At 36.0% G+C, this 22,161-nt stretch overlaps 1 protein-coding gene across 1 annotated transcript in view; it reads left to right on the top strand.

Annotated features, from left to right (window-relative positions):
* Col9a1 (collagen type IX alpha 1 chain) overlaps positions 1-22,161 on the top strand; it is an 83,742-nt gene that overhangs the window by 49,639 nt on the left and 11,942 nt on the right. Inside the window, exons 29-36 of the mRNA XM_015487952.2 lie at positions 7,685-7,738; positions 8,355-8,426; positions 8,907-8,942; positions 9,657-9,701; positions 11,027-11,059; positions 14,370-14,516; positions 14,694-14,748; positions 16,611-16,799. Coding sequence (XP_015343438.1) covers positions 7,685-7,738; positions 8,355-8,426; positions 8,907-8,942; positions 9,657-9,701; positions 11,027-11,059; positions 14,370-14,516; positions 14,694-14,748; positions 16,611-16,799 — 631 coding nt within the window. The remainder of the gene's footprint in view (positions 1-7,684; positions 7,739-8,354; positions 8,427-8,906; positions 8,943-9,656; positions 9,702-11,026; positions 11,060-14,369; positions 14,517-14,693; positions 14,749-16,610; positions 16,800-22,161) is intronic.

Below are 22,161 nucleotides of genomic sequence, written 5' to 3'. Positions count from 1 at the left end.
AAAGCATTTCTTAAATACGTTGAATGAAGACTTCGTGCTTGAAAGGAATGAATGTTTCCAGCTGTCATGTGGCATGAGAGTGGGATTTTTCCCCTTCTTAAAGATGTTTATCAACTGACATCTACCAAGTAGTTTCTTAAAGTTTCTCTGTGGCCAAAGAAACCAGCTTCTACTCCTGCTCCTTGCTTGCTCAATTCTCGTTTTCTTCTCTTTTACTTAGAATTTGTGATTTTCTAATTAAAATGCTTTCCATAAATAAACTGTAAAGGCACTGAGGTTATAACCAGGTCACATTTCTAAAACAATATAAAATGTTATATGACTAGTGTGGGGAGATTGCACAGTGTGGGAACATTAGAACTTTGAGAAAGTTTACTATTACATCAATTATTCACTATATTGAGCAGAAAGCTGTTTGTAGTATAAGAAACATTGACCAAGCCCCCTGACCATGCATTGACCACAAAAAGCCACATGCAGTAGAGAATGCTTAGCTGGTTGCTACAGGACATATAAAGCAATGAAGAACTAGAAGTAAAGTATCAGATGGGGATTAGGGTAGTTGATTTCCTTATGTGAAGTGAGATGGATCAAGGAAGATGTGCTAATTGGTTTGGGGACTGAGTTTCAGGTTTTGGCTTTTGAATTTCTGTAAGAGTCTAAGTTCTTGCCATTATTTCCTGTCCCTGAGGCTCTAAGTTTTAGCATTGTTCATCCATCACATTTCCCATCTTCAGTTGGACCTGTTGACTTTGTCTTTTTCTTAAGAAATCTTATACTTTGCTTTCTACTTCCATTTTCACAACACTGGCTCAGGTCATTACCTATTGCTTGGATCATTACAATTGTCTTCTGATTTGATTTCTCAGCTCCAGTCTTTCCTCTATTACTAGTGCTTCTAATAGGGTACTGTTGGTACTCTGGGTTGCTTCTTTTCTTCAAGACTCCTGTACATTGCAGGGCATTTTGAATCTGTGGCCTCCTCTGTAGAATATCAGGAACACCTCCACAGCCATCAGAACAAACTAAAGTACCGAACATGCTTCCAAAGGCCCTGGGAAATAATAGTGCTCGGTCTCTACACACTACCATGTTAGTCTTTCCAAAGTACAGGTTCCATCATCACTTCTTTTTCTATTTAAAAATCTTCAGTGGTGGGATTGTGGTTTATTGGTAGAGCCCTTGCCTGACATGTGTGAGGCACAGTTCGATTCTCAGCACCATATATAAATAAATGAATAAAATAAAGGTCTATCAACAACTAAAAAAATATTTAAAAAGAAAAATCTTCAATGGATTGCTACTGACCAGAAGAGAAAGTCTAAAGTCTTAGTGTCTATTAACTTCTTAGTTTTAATTTTAATTTCTTTTTTTTTAAATTATTTTTAGTTGTCAATAGACCTTTATTTTATTTATTGATATATGGTGCTGAGGATTGAATCTGGTGCCTCACACATACTAGGCAAGCACTCTGCCACTGAGCCACCACCCAGCCCCTAATTCTCATTGCTGTCTGGTTCAGATCCTGTGTCAGGTTGGGCTTAATTACATGCAAATTTCCAGATACTCTCCATACTACTCAGCCTTGCCTGTTTTCCTTTGTGTCAGACTTTATATTTAGATGGATTTCTTCTCCATTTTCCTGACTCAACAATCCAGGTGCCCACTTAGATGTAACCTAAACATTAATTCAATCATGGAACGATCTCCAGTTAATGCTTTACTGCCCAGATAGAAGTGATCTCTTCTTATCCTGAACTCTATAACCCTTTACCACTTTGTTCCTCACACTGAGGTGACTGCAGGAAGGCAGATGCATGTGTAATTCACCTTTGTCTTCTCTATATCTCTTTACTCAGGGCCTGCCTTAAGCTAGTACTCAATAAATATTTCTTGAAATGAATTGAATTGAAGGTATAATAAATCCTGCTATGCTGCTTTCATTGGTAATAATTGACTTCTCACCTGCTATAAATTTTTCAGAAAAATGTCACAATAAGTTATAAATATTATAGTTCTGGACCAATGTTTTAACACCAAATCTTCTTACTGACACTGCGTTTGTTGTCTCATTTTACATGACTGAGCTTAATTTTGTACAGAAGTTCATGCATTTTCTACTATGCTTCACAAATTTGGTCAGTTTTTCCTGCAACCCTCAAATCAAGTAGAAGGAAAGAGAACATATTTCTAGTGTTTCCTAGGAGTGAGTCTTTGAAATTAATTAATACCCATCAACCTTTGCTAATTCACAGCAAAAAGTATTATTTAAAAAATTTGCCCCCTCCAGTGATTTTATATAAGCACCTATATCTGCCACTTGGATCGTGCTCTGACTTTCTCCATCTTACCACTCATGGTTTATACTTGATCTGAGTTTCCTGGCTCAGAGTAGCCTGGCCTCTGAACCAGTTCTATTTTCCAGTGGTTCTTGGTCCATGTCTGTCTATCCAGCTTCTCAGAACTTGCCTGTGCTTTGGTAGGTGGATTGTTTGCTCTCATGGTTCTGATTGGGGTGAGCAGTGATCAGCTTTCTGAAGACCATGTACTCTAAGAGTATAGAAACCTGTTGCATTTCTCTTCAAGTCCTTCACCCCAACCCCAACACAATATCCTTAAACACAGAGATCCCTGTCTGGTATGTTGTTGAATGATCTGAGCTGCCAACCCTCCATCCCACCTAAGCTTTGGCAATAATTTGTGAAGCTGATGATGTGTGTGATGGTTAGATTTTATTTAAACCTAAACTAGAAGAGAAATAAAAATTGTATACTGTTATAAAATTATCACTTTTAAAGTTATCACTTTAAAATCATTTTTGAAGTTATCTTTGATAACAAATATAAAAGTTATTATTGCAGTAGAACTAACATGATGTTCCAATGTTAATATGAAAATGGATTTGCAAAAGCAACAGAGTAAAGAAATCATGATTGATCTTCTGGGCTCATCAGCATCCTTTTTGCCAGAGAGAGGCACTTAGTGTATAGAATTGGCTAAGTGTAGTGATTTATAATTTTTCACTTCTAAAATTGGTGAGGTACTAAAGATAGTATTCATTCTGCAGCTAGTTAGTATTTTGGGTAATTCAGCAAATGTGACAGTCATTACAAGTTAGAATGTGATGGAATAAAATCCATTATTTTTAGAAATAATTCTGACAACATAAGTATAATTAAATTTTCTGATTTTCCTGTGATCTTTCAAATGTCTAATAGTTCCATTTCAAAAGTGAAGCCTTCAGCTTGAATTATTTGTCTGTATTTAGGAAAAGTAGCACTCAATGCTTGTTTATGAAGAAGGTGCCTGCTTGGTGATCAGTGATGTTGACAGACACCAGATATATGAGGACTAGAGACAGTTTTTTCAAGCAAAAAAACTGCTTTTAAAGAGATTGTTTTAGTTAGCCTTTCTCGGTGCTGTGACTAAAGGACCTGACCAGCACAGTTATAGAGGAGGAAGAGTTTATTTGAGGATTCATGGTTTTAGAGGCCTTAGTTCAGAGAAGGCTGGCTCCATTCCTCAGGTGAGGCTGAACATCATGGAGGGAGACTGTGGCAAAGGGAAGCAGCTTACATCATGGTGATCAAGAAGCACTCTCCAGATACAAATATATACCCAAAGCCACGCCCCAATTCCCACCTCGTCCAGCCACACCCTGCCACTTTAGTTTCCATTCAGGTAATCCCTGTGGGGGGCTTAAATCACTGACTGGGTTAAGACTCTTACAACCCAATCATTTCTCCTCTGAACCTTCTTGCATTTTCTCACATGGGAGCTTTTATGGGACATCGCACATCCAAATCATAACAGAGATTAAGAAGATTTGAAAGGCAAAGAACATTTAGTTAAACATTTTGTTAAAAAACTTGTTTTGTGTGATATCTTTAGCAATTGACTGGGATAACGATAATAACACTTCTAGAGGGCTGGTAATGATCCAGGCATTGCTTTAAATCATTTATGTATCTTATTCACTTCTCACAAAACCCCTATTAGGCAGATACTGCTTTTATTCCATTTTATAGATGAGGAAACTCAGGCACAAAGAAGTTAAGTTACTTGCCTGAAATTATGAGCTGATGTATGGAAAAGCCTGTTTTAAACGTTGAAATTGGGATCACATTCATAACTTTATCTCCTCACTCTTCATGCCTCGACAGCCCAGTCATAGCTCTGCAGCATGTTTTATAGTTGTGGTTTACTTGCCAAATTTTGACACAACTTTTGACAATTTGTCAAACAACATAAACCCAAACAGATTCCTAGGTCTTACCCCAGACCCAGAATCAGGAGCAGACCATAGGGCATGGAGGATGGAGTGGTGAAGGACATCCAGTGCAATGTCTTGCTGAAGAACTCAGGGACTCAGTCATAGTTGGGATAGTGGGTTTGCATCTTTTTAAAAGCCTTGATTAGTTTCTTAAATAGGATGAATTGGCAGATGTGCCTGAACTTGTGAGAGATGTATGTGAAAACAGAGCATCCAAAAGAAACATGGAGTCCTTTGTTATGGTCTCTCATTTCTAATGGTAGAAGTTTGCCTTTATTCTGGTTTTTTTTTTTTTTTGAGTCTTTTGTTATGAACAGGAAATTAATCTCTCTCTCTCTCTCTTATTTATTTATTTATTTATTTATTTTTTTGAGACACGGTATTGCTGTGTTGCTCAGGATGGTCTGGAACTCCTGGGCTCAGGAGATCTTCCCACCTCAGCCTCCTAATAGCTGGGCTATTAGTTGCTCCATTACACTAGCTTTCTAATCAGAGCTCTTGTTGTCATAGGTCTGTAAAAATCAGCCACAGTGAAGACTAGCCATTCCCCTGTCAGCCTCCAGTGCCCATTCCTGAGAGTGGGGTTATCTCCACAGCTGCCAGACTTAAAGAGATTTATCATTTATTTAGCATACTTGTGGTAGTCAGGACCATGGCTAAATTACTCATGGTAAAATGTGTTTAGATGAATCTATGTTTTTAGAGATTACTATTTATATTTTGACTACTCATCTTTATCTTAGCTTCGTAGATGAACTTCCAGAATTACAAGAAGGAATTCAGGTTTTTGAAGTACACAAAAACTGCAAGAATGACCATTAGATAATCTTGCCTTAATACTTTGTTCATAAATGTTTGGTCACTGTTGTGAAAATAAACAACACTGTTTTTCACAGAGGGATGAATTCTTTAGAAATACCTACATTTATGGGCATGGTGGTGCATGTCTGTAATACCACCAACTTGGGATACTGATTCAGGAGGATTGCAAGTTCAAAACTAGCTTCGGCAACTCAATGAGACCCTGTCTTAAAATAAAAATGAGTGATGATGTAGCTCAGGGATAGAGTGCCCCTGAGTTCAATCCTCAGTACTTCAAGAAAACAAAACAAACCAAAAAAAAAAAAAACATTTAGAATGGCCAAGGTTTTATAAGATGGAAAAAAATTAAAATGAAGTATCACATGTTGTCTGTGCAGTAGCAGAGGAGCGCATGCCCACAATGTCACTAGTCCTTCTCCTGGTCCTCTGTGTCAGGCTCACGTGGGTACACAAGCTCAGCAAAGCAGGCTGTCAATTGTGGGGGCTCTGAGATATTCCTAAGGCCTTCCACTGGCTTGAAAATGCTTAGGAAGTGAAAAATAAGAACTTAAGAAAAGCAGAGAAAATAAGTGTCCAGCAGAGAAAATCTTTGTCTTTGGGAAGATAATTGATCCTACAAAAAAAGCTTATACAATCCTACATTTTAATTTAGTCTTTTGGTTCATGGAAAGGAAGTTCACTAATCTTCTCTATTTTAGATAAGATAGCATAATGATTCATTTATTTAGAAGTGAATACTTGAGGTTTTGTCAAGAACTAAGCTTTCTTCTTCTGATATTATAATTTTTCCCATCAATGACCATCAATTATTTGTGAATTAAAGTCATGTCTTTTTTTAAAAAAATATTTATTCTTTAGGTATAGTTGGACACAGTGCCTTTATTTTATTTACTTATTTTTATGTGGTGCTGAGGATCGAACCCAGGGCCTTGCACATGCTAGGCCAGCACTCTACTGCTGAGCTACAACCCCAGACCTAAAGTCATGTTAACTCAATGACATTTAGGATACTAATTATGATGGAGTTGAGAAATTATGTAAAAATGTCAACAGAGTAGATATACTGAAGGAAATCTGTTTTGAACTTTGAAGTTCTAGGCCAAATTAATGGTGTAGAATCCAATCTTTATAGATGGCTAGAAGAATCTATTGAAGTATCTGGTTTTCGTCTAGATTGATATCCTTCCAGCATCCATCCTCACAGGGTGCTGCCTCTGACTTCCAAAAGGCTCATGAGGGTGAAGTACCAATGTATCATTCAAAAGTCATATACCAGTCAGGTTGTTAATATAAACATTTTTGAAAGTATTTGACACACTTAATTTAAATTACCTATAAGCCATATGAAATGACTACTATGAAATTATAGCTAATAGCCACAGACTGTTGTAATTTGGCCAACTGTTCTTAATTCTTTAGGGAAATTGAAAATTAAGAAGGTTATGGATTTTGGCACCTGTTTAATTAAAGAAGAATGAATAGCATATGGGTCAGAGCAGAATAATCTTTTTTTATACTTTTTATTATTTTATTTATTTATTTTTATGTAGTGCTGAGGATCAAACCCAGGGCCTTGCATGTGCTAGGCAAATGCTCTACCACGGAGCCACAAAATCATTTATAAATATTAAGCATTAAAGTGAAGCTGTCATTTGAAAGAAAAATTAACTTAGAGTAGTTGTTTTATTTTTATGTACACCATTCAGGAAATGTGATTGTTTACCCAGTAGCCTCAATGTTCAGCTTAGTTGAACACATGTTAGAAATAAAACAAGCTTTTACCAGACTGCATAAAAATGTATGAAGTTCTTGGGAAAAAAAAGGTGAAGAGTTCATGTGTCTCCTTTAATCAAAAGTTTTGAGATTCAAATAAAAATTTGAAAACTAGATTTTTACATAAAAAACTAAAATTGGTCCACAAAAAATAAAATTAGTGTTGCTTTTTTAGTTTTCTTCATCATGAATTGCACCTTTCAAGGTCTGTTTATCTTTGTACCTAGTATTTAGAGCAAGAATGAGTAAAAGTAAATTTTATCTCAGAGACTTTATATATTTTTACCATCTGTGTCTTTTTGAGGTTGCAATAATAATTTAAAGGTAAACATCTCTATCTTGTGCTTCCTTTTTTTACTCTTTTTGAGGTAAGAGAGCATTTGCCAAATGTTGCTTCTTAGACCAGAAAATTTATTCTGTGTTTCAGATACTGAAGAATTCCAAATTAATATGTACTTAATGCCTCAAGAACATGTAGTCTAAGGGATAAAACATGTATATAATTAGTCATAATATAAATCAGAATGTCATTTAGAGGCTGACAATTACTATTTGACATTTCATGTATATGAGTCAGATATTTCCAGTGGTCTTAGCCACAGTGGATAATATTAGGGTGCCCAGTGAAAGATGCACACAGGGGATTGTGTAGGTGGTCCATGTGATGGTCTCTGCCTACAGTTGATGGATAGGGGAATAGTTTGATGACTTATATTGAAACAAAAGCTTAGGTAAAATGTTATTTTATTTATATGGTAATGAAGTGTTTGATTTTGGCCACATGCCTAGTTGACAGTGATATTTGTGTTTTCACAGGGCAGCAGAGGGGAAACAGGACCCGTAGGATCCCCAGGCCTACCAGGTAAACTGGTAAGTTATATTTCCAATATGCAGACATTTGTGTGCTTTCTACAAAACAGAGTACATTATAAAAAATAAGCCAGGAGAGAAAAACAATTGACAAAGGGTCATTTAATAAGTTATATTTTATTTCCATTGTTATGTGAATGTGTAGAAATGTTAATGTGAAATTTTAAATTATACCTAGGATATCCTCAGAGGGTTTTAATGAGAACAGTTTGTAGTATACATTTTAAAACCAAGAGAGACATGAAGTGCCACCTTTGGCCTCTGGTTATTCTTGGAATTAAGGAGGACTGTAAGTGAATGCTGTCTTTGACTTCTTGTGCTGTGCTTGTTTACACAGCAAGAGAAGCAGCAGTGCCACTGCAGGGGCTTGGCTGAAAGAGCCTGTTGTTGCAAGGAGTGCAAAGGGAATTGAGGACTTCAGGTGGGAGGGAGGGAGAGAGGACTGGCCTCTCTTCTCCTGAGAGGGTGGGAGAGAGGCAAACCAGAGGACCAGAGTTAAACAGACCACAGTGCATCTATTTTAGATATGAGTCAACACACCCAAGGCCATGTCTGGCTTGTGAGCTTCCAGCATTGCAGTGACAGTGACTCTAAGGACTTTGTGTTTGTTTTCCAGGGATCTTTTGGTAGCCCTGGCCTCCCTGGCTTGCCTGGGCCTCCTGGACTTCCTGGAATGAAAGGAGACAGGGTAAGATGTCCAACACTGCAGAAAGTTCCTTATTTGGAAGGGTGATTTGTATTATGTGGAGAAAGCAAGGCTACTTTTGGCTCAGTGAAGAACTTTCCTAGAATTTATCATAGAGTTATCAAAAAAGGTTAAGAAGCAAAAACAGAATGACTTATGAGAAAGAAAAAATAAAAAGCCTGAGAAAAGTAAACATTTCACTTGTAATCATGCATTCTATTTAGTTCTAAATTTACAGTCCTGTTAGTGAATTGTATATGGACGTGATCCTACAATGCCCTCAGTTACCAGAGGTTTTTGAGACAATTGGAGCATTTTCAGGTTTTCCCTGGTTCTTGTTGGGAGGTGAGGAGTGGAGAAGTTCTCTCCAGTCACGTTTTCCACACTGGTGCTTATCCATGAGCCTAGAATGTGGGTTGATTCATTTGAAATTACATAAACAGCTCAAAATATTTTAAAAGGCCTATATTTTCTTCATTACAGGGTGTATTTGGTGAACAAGGTCCAAAGGGTGAACAGGTAAGTTTTAATATTCGATTAGTATGAAATGCAGTGTCTGAAATGTGCCATGTCACAACCAGGAGGGACTGGCTTGCTTATGGATGTGATTAAAACAGTGGAGACTTGCAGCTTTTTCTTGGTGTGTGGTAGACTTATCTGTTTCAATAAGCTGGAGCCAATGACTGCTCTATCTCCTGGACTTTATACTGTTCTCCCTTTGGAAAGAATAGCCCTGTCTCTGACTCACCAAGTAGAACTCTACTTACTTATGTAAACTCTAGTTACTTATGTCTGAGGGAGCCTTCCATGGGCACATCATAATGTTTAAATTTTTCCTGATCAAAACCTCAGCAAATATTCTATGCATGAGTTATGCTTATCATTTTCCTTGGGTTCCTTTGTCTCTTCTAAGAGTCCTTTTTTAGGGGTTATTGAATTACAAAATTGTTACATAGGGTTGCTAATTTAATTTAATAAATTGAATTAAATTCAATTAATAGTTGAAATTCAATCTCAACTTCTGGTTTCTCTCTAGACTATTTTTGTTGTTGTTGTGTTGTTTTGTTTTGGACTAGCAATCTAGATTGGAAAACCGCTGCCAGCATTTTATACTGCTGCATGATCCTGGGAGTATCTGGGCATGTGTGAATGATTATTAATGTTGACCGGAAGTTGACCCATGGGAGTAAGAGACTAAGAATTTAAAATGTGATCTCTTATTTTAATTTTTAGGGTGCTTCTGGTGAAGAAGGTGAAGCAGGAGAAAGGGGTGACCTTGTAAGATTTTTTTTTTTCTGGTTAATGAAGGAACTTTACAGATTTTGAGCTGTAGTGGAAATGTGTATTATTTTTCTTCTTTTCTGACATTGTTTTATTCTCACTACCTTCTTCAAAAGCTAAGATGTTTCTTCTCTGAGTTAAAAGACTCTCAAGATTGTAGCCAAGATCAAATAAAGCAGAGAGAAAACGGCCCACAATTGATAAATCTGACTTGAAACTTTTGGAAAATTCCTTTATAGTTGGTGAATTTTCTTGTGGTTTTGTATCTATACATTCAAGGTGATTCTTATAGGACTATATGAAAGTCTATGAATGGTACCTATCATGGAAATAAAATTGAACATTTATTATAGTTAGGAAGCTGAGGCTTACAAATGTGACCAAGGGCACTCTCTCTACTCTGAAACCCTCCAAAGAAGTGACCTCCATCTCCAAAGAGTGACACTGCTAAATCTCCAGAAAAGCAATAAGATAGAGAGCAAGTTATCTTTAGTGCTAGAACTGCTTAGTTTGCTGGCTCATCGTTATAGTTTTGACTATGTTTTGGTCCTTTGGGGTCAAGGTGATAGATTTCTCATGAAATAGAGTTAGAGAGCTTTTAGTACAGAAAAAAGTTCTGATAATGTTGTTTTATTCAAATTTTCAGGATTTAGAGTAAATATAAATGTAATATCTGAATTGCATAAAGCTTTCTAATTGTCAAATAAATTCATAGTAGAATTATTCTATTTGATTTTCTGTTGAGTTTGTTCACTTTATGGACTAAGAACTTTTAAAATAATTCTGTTTGTAATGGAGATGAACTGGTGTGCTATCATTTGAGCTGAATTCATATCTAGAATTAATTATGGGAGATTTTCATATTTTTTAAGCCTAAAAGCTTTCCTATTTTGTTTGTAGTCTTCTGGGGATAAATTTAAAAATTTTGTTTGAGTTACAAAAATGCAGTTTTAATAGACATGTTTAAATGCCTGTTTTGTTTTAAAACTGAATGTTATTCTCTTCAGACCTACACATTTCAATTTTTGATGCCTAGCATTTTAGATCTGGATAGAGCCTTGGAGAACTCTGATTCAACCCTGTTATTTAACAGATCATTTAACCAAAGGCTGGGAGGTTTCCTAGCTCACACAGGGTCACAGAGTTAAATAGCATAACTGGGCCTGGAATACAAATTTTGGATTTAATATTTTTCTGAAGCACCAGGGTTAATCTGTTCATGGTTTTCTATACTTCAGCAGCACAATAGACTTTTTAATGTTTTTAGGAAACTATCAAATGTGAATATATTGTTCTAATATAATTTTGTTTTATTGATTTAGGGAGATATAGGATTACCAGGCCCAAAGGGATCTGTAAGTATAACAAATAACAATGTTATACAAAATTAAAAATATCAATAAACCTATAAAAATATAATGCTCTGCTTTATAAAATCATTCTATAAAATTTAATTCTTAAAGGACTTACCTTCAAGAAAATAAATGTCTAAATTTATTCTTTAGGTAATGGATTAATCCAATCAAAAAATTCATAGTTATGTAAATGGATCTACCTTTTCAACTAGCCACTCTAAAGAATTTTTTTTTCATATTATAAATGTCTCAATGAATGTTACATGGTAATACTGTAATTTTCTCCCCAAATGGGTCATTTTTAAATAACTGACTTGTACTTTGTGGTGACAAGAGTATAATTGAATTTCATTGGCAGTTACACTACTGCAAAATATTTCAGTAATTTTCTTAATCTCCTGCGTGTTCTAGTTGAGCAAGTAATATAGAGGCATAACATATAAGATAACATAATAGGAAAACATTAAAACTAGAAAATGATCTTTTGTTAAATCTTGCCATTTTATAGAAACTAATGTCCTCAGAGATTAGATGTGTTTAGAATTATAGATCTAATTAGTAGAAACCTGATGTGATTTGCTAATTTAAGAGGAATACACATTTAATACAATTAGAAGCTTAAAAAATATAAGGAAAAAATATGAAGCTCAGATTTCAATCTCAAATGCCACTACCACCAGCTTCTAGTTAACTTGCAAGTCCGTCCTTTTTCCAAAATATTCCCTACTCTTCTGTGTCTATCCAACCAATTATCCTCAAGACAGCCAATATAATCTAAATAAAAAAGGTAAAACCCACCATGTAACCCTCTTTTGCTGAAAATCCTTCAAGTATAACATTTCATAGAACAAAATCATTGTTTAGCATGGTATATGAAGCCTTTGATGAAGTGTTCTTTGCTTCTCTAATCTCATCTTGTACATTTTGGAATTTCATCCATTTGCAGTTCTTTTTTACAGGCCATGTCATGTCATGTCATGCTGTTTAGTACTTTCTCTATTTTCCTAGTCTGGAACACACTCCTCATTCCTTAGAATTGTTACCTCCTACATAGGCAACTTAATTTTCTCAGGAAAGACTCACCCAACCTTGGGCTCCATGCACACTGCTGAAATGGATCTTACCACATTATACTAACTACCTGTCTCTAAACACCAAGTGTCAAGTGACATTTTATGACAAGAATTTTTGAAAAAAATGGTTTAGGACTGAACAATATGTAAAGTGTAAATCTTGATAGAATATAGTAATAGAAATCCTATGTCACTATAGATATTTTCAATAATGTTCAATGGAAAGAATTAAAGTTATAAAAGAAAAAAAGCCAATCACAATGTAGTGATCAGTATAAGTTAATTGTATTCTAATTTGGTACAACTGTTAGTAATTAATATAATTAATTCATCAGTTCTTCTCTACCCGTCCCTACTTATATCTGACACTGCCCAGGATGAAACTGAACCATAGTGTCCCAGAATTAGGGGAAATAGTTACCAACACAAAGATTTCACTCTCTTTACTGAATTCAGCATATTTGAACTTGTTAAGTACGATATGTCTTTACCCTAATTTCTACTTCATTGTACTGCTCCTCAACTGAGGAATTATTTCCCAAAGCTCCAGGGCCCTTATGATGTCTTGGTCATATTAACCTTTGATCTGTCCATCAAAAACTTCCTGTCTCTTATTCTAGCAATATTTCAACCATTGCCAGCAAAAGAGTACTCTCTGATTTCATCTCTTTATTTTCTGACAGTTCTTTAGTTCATTTCTGAGCTCATTTTGGCTTCTCCTTGGGTTGTTTTAGAAGTTGTTATAGTTTTGCACTTGAGCACCTGACAATTCTGCAGACTTCCATAGTATATATTTAGCTTTGCTCATTGACACTGTCTTTCAGGAAGTCTTTTAAGTCATAATTTCCTTATAGAAGCAATCTTGGCAAGTTGGCTTAGATGAATATCAATTATTTTTTGCATGAAGTTGGAAAAATCACACTTGCCAAGCTTTATTTGGATGCCTAGTGAAAGCATTGCTTCATCACCTTCTTCACTTGGGTTTAAAATATTTGAATATTTGAAAGAGTTAGCTCTTCTTAGATAAATGCTGCATATGAAAAAAAGGCAGGTTGGAGTTGCTTACATATATTCACATCTTGAGCACTAGCATTCCCTTGCTGCCTACTGCCCTATTATCTTCTCATTCTTATTTCCTACAACAGTATGTTATAGCAACTCTGCCACAAATTCCACCAGAAGAATGGACAAATTTTAGTTTCATACACACACACACACACACACACACACACACAAAGGATTAATTAAGTCTTTTTAAAAAGCAGTGAATGTCGATGAGGATTCTTTTAAATGCATTTAGTGATCTGCTCTCAGGAAAAAAGCCAAAGTTATATATGTTTTTTTTGTGAATAAATAAGGGGTTTATTTTTAAGTTTTTTAATATTTAGAATTCAATTTTTCGTAGAAAGAACTGTGAACTTGCACTTGCTTTTTAAAAATAATATTTATTTATTTTTGTTATATTTGGACACAGTACCTTTATTTTACTTATTTATTTTTATGTGGTGCTGAGGATGGAACCCAGGGCCTCACACGTGCTGGGTGAGCACTCTACTGATGAGCCACAACCCCAGCCCTGCACTTGCTTTTTTGGCCCCATATTTTAAATACACATTTTAAGTGTATTGACTTAGTTTATGTTAGTATTTTGTAATTTCTGAATATACCTAGTATCTTCAGATTAGCCAAAAAAAAGTTTAAAGGCTGAATAATATATATTCTTGAAAATATCTTTATGTTTTGCTACATTGCTGACACCCAAGTAGCATATCTTATAGGAACTCAGTGGGGTTTCTTGGGCCAGATAATGCTAACAGGCCTTATGACAAACTGATTTGCAGGGCCTGGGCAGGTGTGTGGAACACATGCTTAGTATGTGCAGGCCTTAGGGTCCATCACCAGCTTCAAAACAAAATAATAAAACCCCAAACACATCTAATTTGCTCTTAGGAAGTGGCTTGAGGTATGAAGGTCTTTAAAATATATTATTCCAGTGAAGATTTTGGAATAATAATAGTAAACAATACGGATTTTTAATAGTTTACTTGAATTGAGGTTCTCAGAGACTGATGAGTTGGTGGTGGTATTATGTGTATGCATCTTATGGTAACTTCTTACAGGGGACCTCTTAGGAGATAGAATGTAGGAAACCCCAAATTTCATGTAAGTGTTTATATTAGTAGCAGACACAGTCCTTGTGTCTAGTCCTGGTTTTATAGTGTACTGTTTTATTGCAGATGGGTAACCCTGGGGAGCCAGGATTGAGAGGACCTGAAGGAAGTCGGGGGCTTCCTGGAGCAGAAGGACCAAGAGGACCTCCTGGACCCCGGGGTGTGCAGGGAGAACAGGGTGCCACTGGCCTGCCTGGTATCCAGGGCCCTCCGGTGAGTGTCCCTGTGGAAGCTCCATCCCATAGCATTGGGGCTAGACTAGATCTTAGCTCCTTAGCAGTAAGTAAATATAGCCACCTGGGTTCCTGGCTGAGTCTGTCAGTTTACAATTTAACAATGTTCTCTTTATGGTTCTGTGGATAAACTGCCTTTTTTTCTTTCCTGTCCCAGGGTAGAGCACCGACAGATCAGCACATTAAGCAAGTTTGCATGAGAGTCATTCAAGGTAAATAAATCACAATGGTTAAACTTTTTCCATCATAAACTCTTGCTTCTTAAGACTTTATTCTTATAGGTGTGCAAGGGTAAATAACTGTGGCTTTTTGTGTGCTTTAAAGGTGGGACATTTTGAGTAATCTTAATGCCAATTTCTTTTTATTCAGTTGTTGCTATCTGCACAACTTATATCCTCACAATAATTACTTTTGTGTTAGCCTGCTTTCTTTTCCTTTTTTTCTTTTCTTTTTCTCCTTCTCCCTCCCCCTTCCAGGGGATAAAGATGATTTATAAGAAAGCGCTCACACACACACACACACACACACACACAACTTTCCTTTGAATACAAATTCTCAGGTGTTTCTCCTTAAGATCCTATCACTTAATGTGTATCTAGGATTGCCTTAGGAGCTCTCTAAATAATTTGAGAACTAAATGCCAGGCTCTATGCCTATAAGGAACCTAAGGATATTATTTCTACTTATGTAAAATATATGTAAAAAAGCAATGACTAGCATTTTCCCAAAATGACAGTGTATTATAACATTTGTTAATCTTTATCTGCATTCACCTATGGCTATGGCAATGGCTGTTCCAGAGCTGGCCTACTTATCAAACCATACAGGAAATGAAGATTCACAAAGATACCTTGTAACTGAGGGGATCCTGTAACATTGGAGCCTTCTAACAAAATTATGTTATTCGGATGTAACCACCTCTTTGCTGAAGAAATTCTCTTTTTTTTTTTTTTGTATGCTCATTAGATAGTTTAATGTGTCTAATAGACTTGTAGAGTTTTCCAGAATCAAATGGAAAGAAATAAACACTTCTATATTTGAAAACAACATAGGCCTCTTCATTGCAGACATTTTATCTTGAAAGTCTGTTTCAGTTTTGAGCATTACATGTCAAGAAAATTATGGTTTTGTGCTTACTTGAATAAAGCAAATTTAGAATATTCACATTTAAAGAATTTTAAAATGCGGGCTAGAAAATTGGTTCCAATTCATATTCTCCTTAGAATCCTAAAGCTTTAAGAAATATTACAGTAGCATATTTCCTTTAGAGCATTTTAATGGGGAGATTTTCTTGTATTCCATGGATTTAGTGGGTGATTCTGAATCTATTTAATGGTTCCTGAGAAAGGCCACACAGTTATTAATTTTTTAGACAGACTGTGACCATTCCCTAGAAACAGGTTATATTTTAATGATTGTTGTCTATTCCAAGCATGAAGAAAAAAATGGAGGGGAAGAATTTATAAGAAGCTATGAATCCTCCTGATATTTCAGGTTATGTAATATCTTCAAACCAAAAAGCCTTTTAGTTTTTGACACTAGGCCCCAAATGGTCTGAATACTAATTTTGGACAGTGCCGTTGGCTTTTTTTTTTTTTTTAATTTTTTATTGTTGGTTGTTCAAAACATTACATAGTTCTTGACATATCATATTTCACACCGTTGGCTTTTAAAAAGCTTTTGGACACCACTTCCACAAGTGTTAAGAAACCCATTGTTCTTCCTATCCTGGGTTTTCAGATACCCAGCTAGGATTCAAGTGACACACTCATCCTTGCAAAACAATGCTGGTCCCAAAGCCCTGCACTTCAACCTCCTTGCCCTTGTCTCAAAACAGCAGGACCAAATGTATCAGGAGAGCTGAATACAACAGCACCAGTGATGCTTAAAAAATACAGCAGCACCAGTGACACTTCCTGGCAGACAGTCCATGGAAATAGTCTCCCAACTGTATTCATTTCCTACCCCCTGTTTTGAAGTTTTGGAAAAACAAGGCACTTGGAATACCTCTCTCTTCATTTGAGTCACTTTCATGTTTCTGACTTTTCTGGGTTATTCTGTTTATTATTTTTAGAGCATTTTGCTGAGATGGCTGCTAGTCTCAAGCGTCCAGACTCTGGTGCCTCTGGTCTCCCTGGGAGGCCTGGTCCTCCTGGCCCCCCTGGTCCCCCTGGAGAGAATGGTTTCCCTGGTCAGATGGGAATTCGTGGCCTCCCTGGCATTAAAGGTCCCCCTGGTGCTCTTGGTTTGAGGGGACCTAAAGGTAAGCGGTTTTGCCCAGGTAGAACCTGGGAACACACATTGCCTTTTTTTCAGCTGTACAATGTATACCCAAGCTCAAGGAAGTCCTGCTTTGCTAATATCTGGTGAGATAAGATGTATATTATTCTCTTTTACAGTGGTGATGATAAAGATTTGAAAACTCTTATTTTCTTTTGATGCTGCTGTACCACAACAGTAGACTAAATACTACAATTAAGCTCCCCTGATTTTTAGTTAGTTCTGATTTTGCTCAATTATACTCTGCTTCAATCACAGTTAGTTCAAAACAAACCTTACAGGATCAGGTAAGGGATCATTCAAAAACGAACACAAAATTTTTTTTTGAGACTCTAAAGTCATGGTAGAGCTCTTCTAAAATGGCAACCATCTTACAATGTATGTATCTGTTACTTAGACTAACAACATTTGCTAGCAGAACATAAGCAAAATTACATCATGAATTGGAGCTGTCTCTCTCTTCAAAAGTGGCATTGGATATTTACTTTTGATTTTCCCTCTGAATCAAACTGTATTCTTTAATATATTTGTTTCTTCCCTTTTATTTAAAACAAAACAAAAAAAATCCTTGCATCCAATATTTTGCAGAAAAACCACAGGTTGTGAGTGTGTAAGATATTCTGCAGGACTGGCAGAAGGACTGGTTGCTTCAGATGGCATTTGTTAGTTGAGGTGATGAGTTAGTGACAGCTCACTGGGGAACTTTAGAAAAACACGACATCAGAAACAAGAGAGGCATTTTCTTTTCTTTTCTTTTCTTTCTTTTTTTTTCTTAAATTTTAATACTGTGGTACTCCAATTAGGGCTAAATAGTATGGTGTGAGTGGTCAGAGGGCAAGAAAGCTGCCTTTTTGGATCTGTAAATGAATTGCTGATGCAGTTGGCTAACTACACCCTCAGCTGGAACAATTTATTTAATTACTTTTTTTTTGGCATGTGCAGAGCTGCATGTTTAAAAATGAGCTCTAATTGGGGCCTCTTGTAAGACTGGCACAATTTTAAAGCTTTCAGAGGTTGTACAAATCACAGAGCTGAGGGTAGAGCCCATTTTAAAGAGAATTGGGCATTTTCTCTAACAGAATCACATACCTCTTTATCTTTGTCTTGCTTTTAGCTACTAGTTCAGCAACCCATGTCTTGGTGATTTCTATGGATAGTCCCTGTACACTCTGTAGACCTTTTCTAGGAAACTCTATTGCCTTGGGTTGGTTGGACCTATTGTACCATCTCCCATGGATAATGGATAATAACAACCTTCAATGAGTCTCTTTGTTTTTATTTATTTGGTTTATTTTTGTTAATGTAGCTTTGTTTGTCTGTTTGTTTTTCTGAGATGGGGTCTTGCTGTGTGTTCAGGCTGGTCTCAAACTTACAGGCTCAAGTGATTCTCCTGCCTCAGCCTCTCATGTAGCTGGGACTACAAGCATGTACTACTACTCCTGGCTATCCCGAGTCTCTTTAAGAGAAAAGGTTCTGAGAGATACCTGGAGCATCAGCATCACTGGGGGCTTTGTTAGGATCATCACTTCTTTGCACCACCCCAGACCCACTGGATCAGAAATTCTGGGGGTGGAGCCTAGCGTTCGGCTTAACAAACCCTCAGATGATTCTGATCTGGCTAAGCACATTGGTGTGGAGCAGTCAATCACCCATTTTCCTACTGAAAGGGGTCACCTTGACAGGTCTATAGAAATCGCAGCCAGTTTTCTTGGGCTAAAAGTAATTCTCCACTTTTGGAGTAGAGCTTACTTTGAGCTAGTAACAGAACTTTCCTTTAAGAAATGAAAATGTCCATGTCACTTGCTATGCTAGAAGAATCTGTCAAAAGCTGCCTTTCTCAGCCTTGACTGCACATTGGAATCACCAGAGGAGCTGTAAAAACTACTCATGCCTAGGTCCTATTTCCAGAGATTCTGATTTAATTGGTCTGGGTATTGGGACTTTAAAATATCCCCAGGTGATTTTAATGTGCAGCTAGGGCTGAGAACAACTGAAAACACAGGCGAATTGTTTGGGAAGCTTTCTGGGAAGGTCCCAGCCATGTTGAATTGTGGGTAGGCTGGGCTGGTTTGACTAGCAAAAGAGCCTCATTTGAAAGGAAGCAGAGTATATTTCTATATTTGGAACCTGGAAAATATCTCTAGCACTAAATTAATTCATCAGGTACAACAGGATCCTACAAGGTAATTCCCCCCCCCCCAGCTTTTTTTAGTATTCTTGAAAATAGTCTATAATCTGAATAGATACAGTTCTTTTCTTTTCTCTAAAGGACTTCTTCCTACATCCTCCATGGCTTTCTTATCACTGGATTCATTTAAAGCAATACCTTCATTTAGTTTTACTTTGAAATTTGGGGTGGAGGCAAGGAGAGGCAGTCATATACATCTATGTATACACACACACATACACACATATATATTAATCAACACTGTTATACATTTGGAAATATACAATTTAGGTAACTGGACTTAACCTTTTTTGTCCCATCACATACATGAAAATATAGAAAATATACAGTGTTCTTTTTTTTTTACTACCCAAAGATTTGCAGCATAAATTTCCCCCAAGAAAAAAATATTCCACCATTTTTGAAAAAAGTAAAAATTTTAGTCAATTAGAGATATATTTTAGTATGCTTGTTGCCTTTTTTTCCCTCCTGATTAGTAAAGAAGAGATGGTAAGATTCTTGCTCTATCATATAGTCACTTTGAGTCTTTTCCTAGAGAAATTGTTACATAAATAAGAAACTAGTCTTTTTATGAATGCTTTTATAACAATTCAGGCTATGTCTTAGTCTCTGTTTCCTCTCCAAAACTACCCTGGAAAACAGTGGGATGTTTTCAGTAGGGGTTTAGAGAAATAAGCCTCAAATCATTGTCAAAGTTTGGATCATATATGTAATTTTCCTTTGTTTTTCACTGACATGTTTTATGTAATATTACACAGCCATATAGGGCCAAGGTCCATATACATTTTATATGTGCACTCAAGTCGGACACGAGTCATCAAACTGGCGTTATGTTCACTTTGCTTGGTATTAGTCCTTCGTGCAATAAATATTATTTTTTAAACATTCACAGTTTGGATTCATTTTAAATCCCTTTGAGTAAGTCTGATTATTTTTAGATATTTTAGTGTGACGCAAACAGATGTGTCAATGTGGAAATGAAGGTTGGAGAAAACACACATGTCATAACTGTGACTAATACCCTTTTTTAGTATTAATCTGCTCACAGGGAGATAGAGCATCAGTTATAGCTTGCCAGTAAATGAAATAAATAGCAATAGCAATGAGAATTTTTCACTCTGTTCATGATAAGCTGTTTTTTTTTTTGTTGTTGTTGTTGTTTGTTTTGCTTAAACTGTATTTTCCTTCATACCTGTTCTAAAACTTTTTTTTTCAAAGCTCCTTAATGTGACTGAATAGGCTAATAAGGGTGGACCTTTAGTTCCCTGAGCCAGTTTTTGTATGTCTCAGAGGAAAATATAATCAGAAGCAGATGAACCCTGCTGTTAGCGCCACCCAGGTGCATGAGTTGCTGTGGAACAGCAGTTGACAGGGTGCTCCTAGAGCTCAGCTTTCCTTTGTTTTTCTCTATGAGGGATAACTCAAAGGCAGCACTGCAGGACAGCAGTCTCCTTCCTTCCAAGCAGCATTTTGAAGTTGGTGTGGCTTCATGCTAGGATGTATAAATAAGTTCACTATCTCTGTGAAAGCTACATTTTAATTTCTAATCTTCAGAAAATATGGCACATTTGGATATTCTTTTCTCATCACCAACCTCCAGAGTTACAGTGATAAGACAATTTAAATTGCTAAGTTCACAAGAATGTTTATGCTGTTAGTTTTTAAGATGCTACTGACGATAGCGGGGTGCAAGTAGCTCACCTAAATAGGAGTTCAACCAGAGTTCTGTATCTTTACCTGGTATTTATACAAGCTTAAATTATTGTAAAAATGTACTTTTCATTATAAAAAAATTTACATGGGACATCATCTACAAAAATCAAATTATGGTGACTATTTAAACGTTAATAAGTTTTTTTTTGATATTTGACTAACGTGCAGATGATTATATAGATATTTTTCCTACTTGTGCACTTGACTTTGTCTTTTAAATTGTATCTAACCTGACTCAATGTTGAACTGGGTTGGGCTGATAGGACGTTTGGAAAAGATGATGTGCAATATTTGTAGCAAAGTGCAGCTGTGTCTTTTAATAGTGTAGTATAATGTACTACTATACTAATGTGATAATAAAATAATTTTTTTTTTACTGGGAACAGTAGAATCATTTAACTAAAGTATTAAGTAATTTCATTAATGAGGCCAAGTTACTGGCTTTGGTCTCTGCAGGAACCTGGATGATTTATGTAACTTTATTCTGTTGGCTGCTGAATCCCAAGTTTAATCAACTGTCTTGTAAATATCTTGCAAGTACACATGGTTGGTTGCAATCCAAAGTATATTCCCTATAAAAAATGAGTCAGTCGTGAAGACGTTTGTGACAGCATATTTTAAAATTTTAAAGTTCATTAATTTATTTTTGGTAAGATTAAATTTACTTTGTTCAAAAATTTAAAATGTATGAAAGGTGGTGAAGAACTTCTTTCCCACCTCTGTCTCCCATCTGCCTAGCTTCCTTTACCCTTCCCGCTATGTAATCATTATTATTAGTTTCTTTGAAATTCTTATAAGCAATGGTATATAAGGTTATATGACTATGTATTTTCCCCTCCATCATTTTAAAAACAGAATAATATTGTCCTTTAGCAAGTAATCTGGACCTTGCTTTTTTCACTAATGATATGTCCTGGAGATCATTCCAAAGAGCTTCCTGATTCTTCTTCACAGTTGCATAATATTCCATTCTGTGGATATATCATATATTTAATCTTTTAATGGACATTTAGATTGTTTCTTATCTTTTGCTATTACAGCAAGGTTGCAGTGAACAACAGTGAATATGTTTCCTTTTTGTACACAATATCAGCATATACTCTATCTCTAATTCTTTCACTAATGAGGAGAATTTCTGGTTAAAATGGAACTTTCATTTGTAATTTCGATAGTTAACATCAAATTGCCTTCTGAGGAGACTGCACCCATTTATACTCTCATCAGTAATGTGCAATACTGTATTTTTCTATAGATGTGCTAAATATATGTTTAACTTTGGAACTTTTGTTGATCTTTTTTGTTAAAAATGGCATCTTTGTTTTGTTTTTAAAATTTGCATTTATTTTGTTTTGAGACAAATTCAGGGACTTTTTCATACATCTAAGAACCATTTTTATGTCCTTTTAGTGACCAGCCTACTCATGTATTCCCCCCCCCCCCCCCC

This window comes from Marmota marmota, unplaced genomic scaffold (genome assembly GCF_001458135.2).
Source record: "Marmota marmota marmota unplaced genomic scaffold, marMar, whole genome shotgun sequence".
Taxonomy (NCBI): Eukaryota; Metazoa; Chordata; class Mammalia; order Rodentia; family Sciuridae; genus Marmota; species Marmota marmota.
Note: the sequence above shows the minus strand (reverse complement) of the source record. Positions and strands in the feature narration are given on the sequence as shown.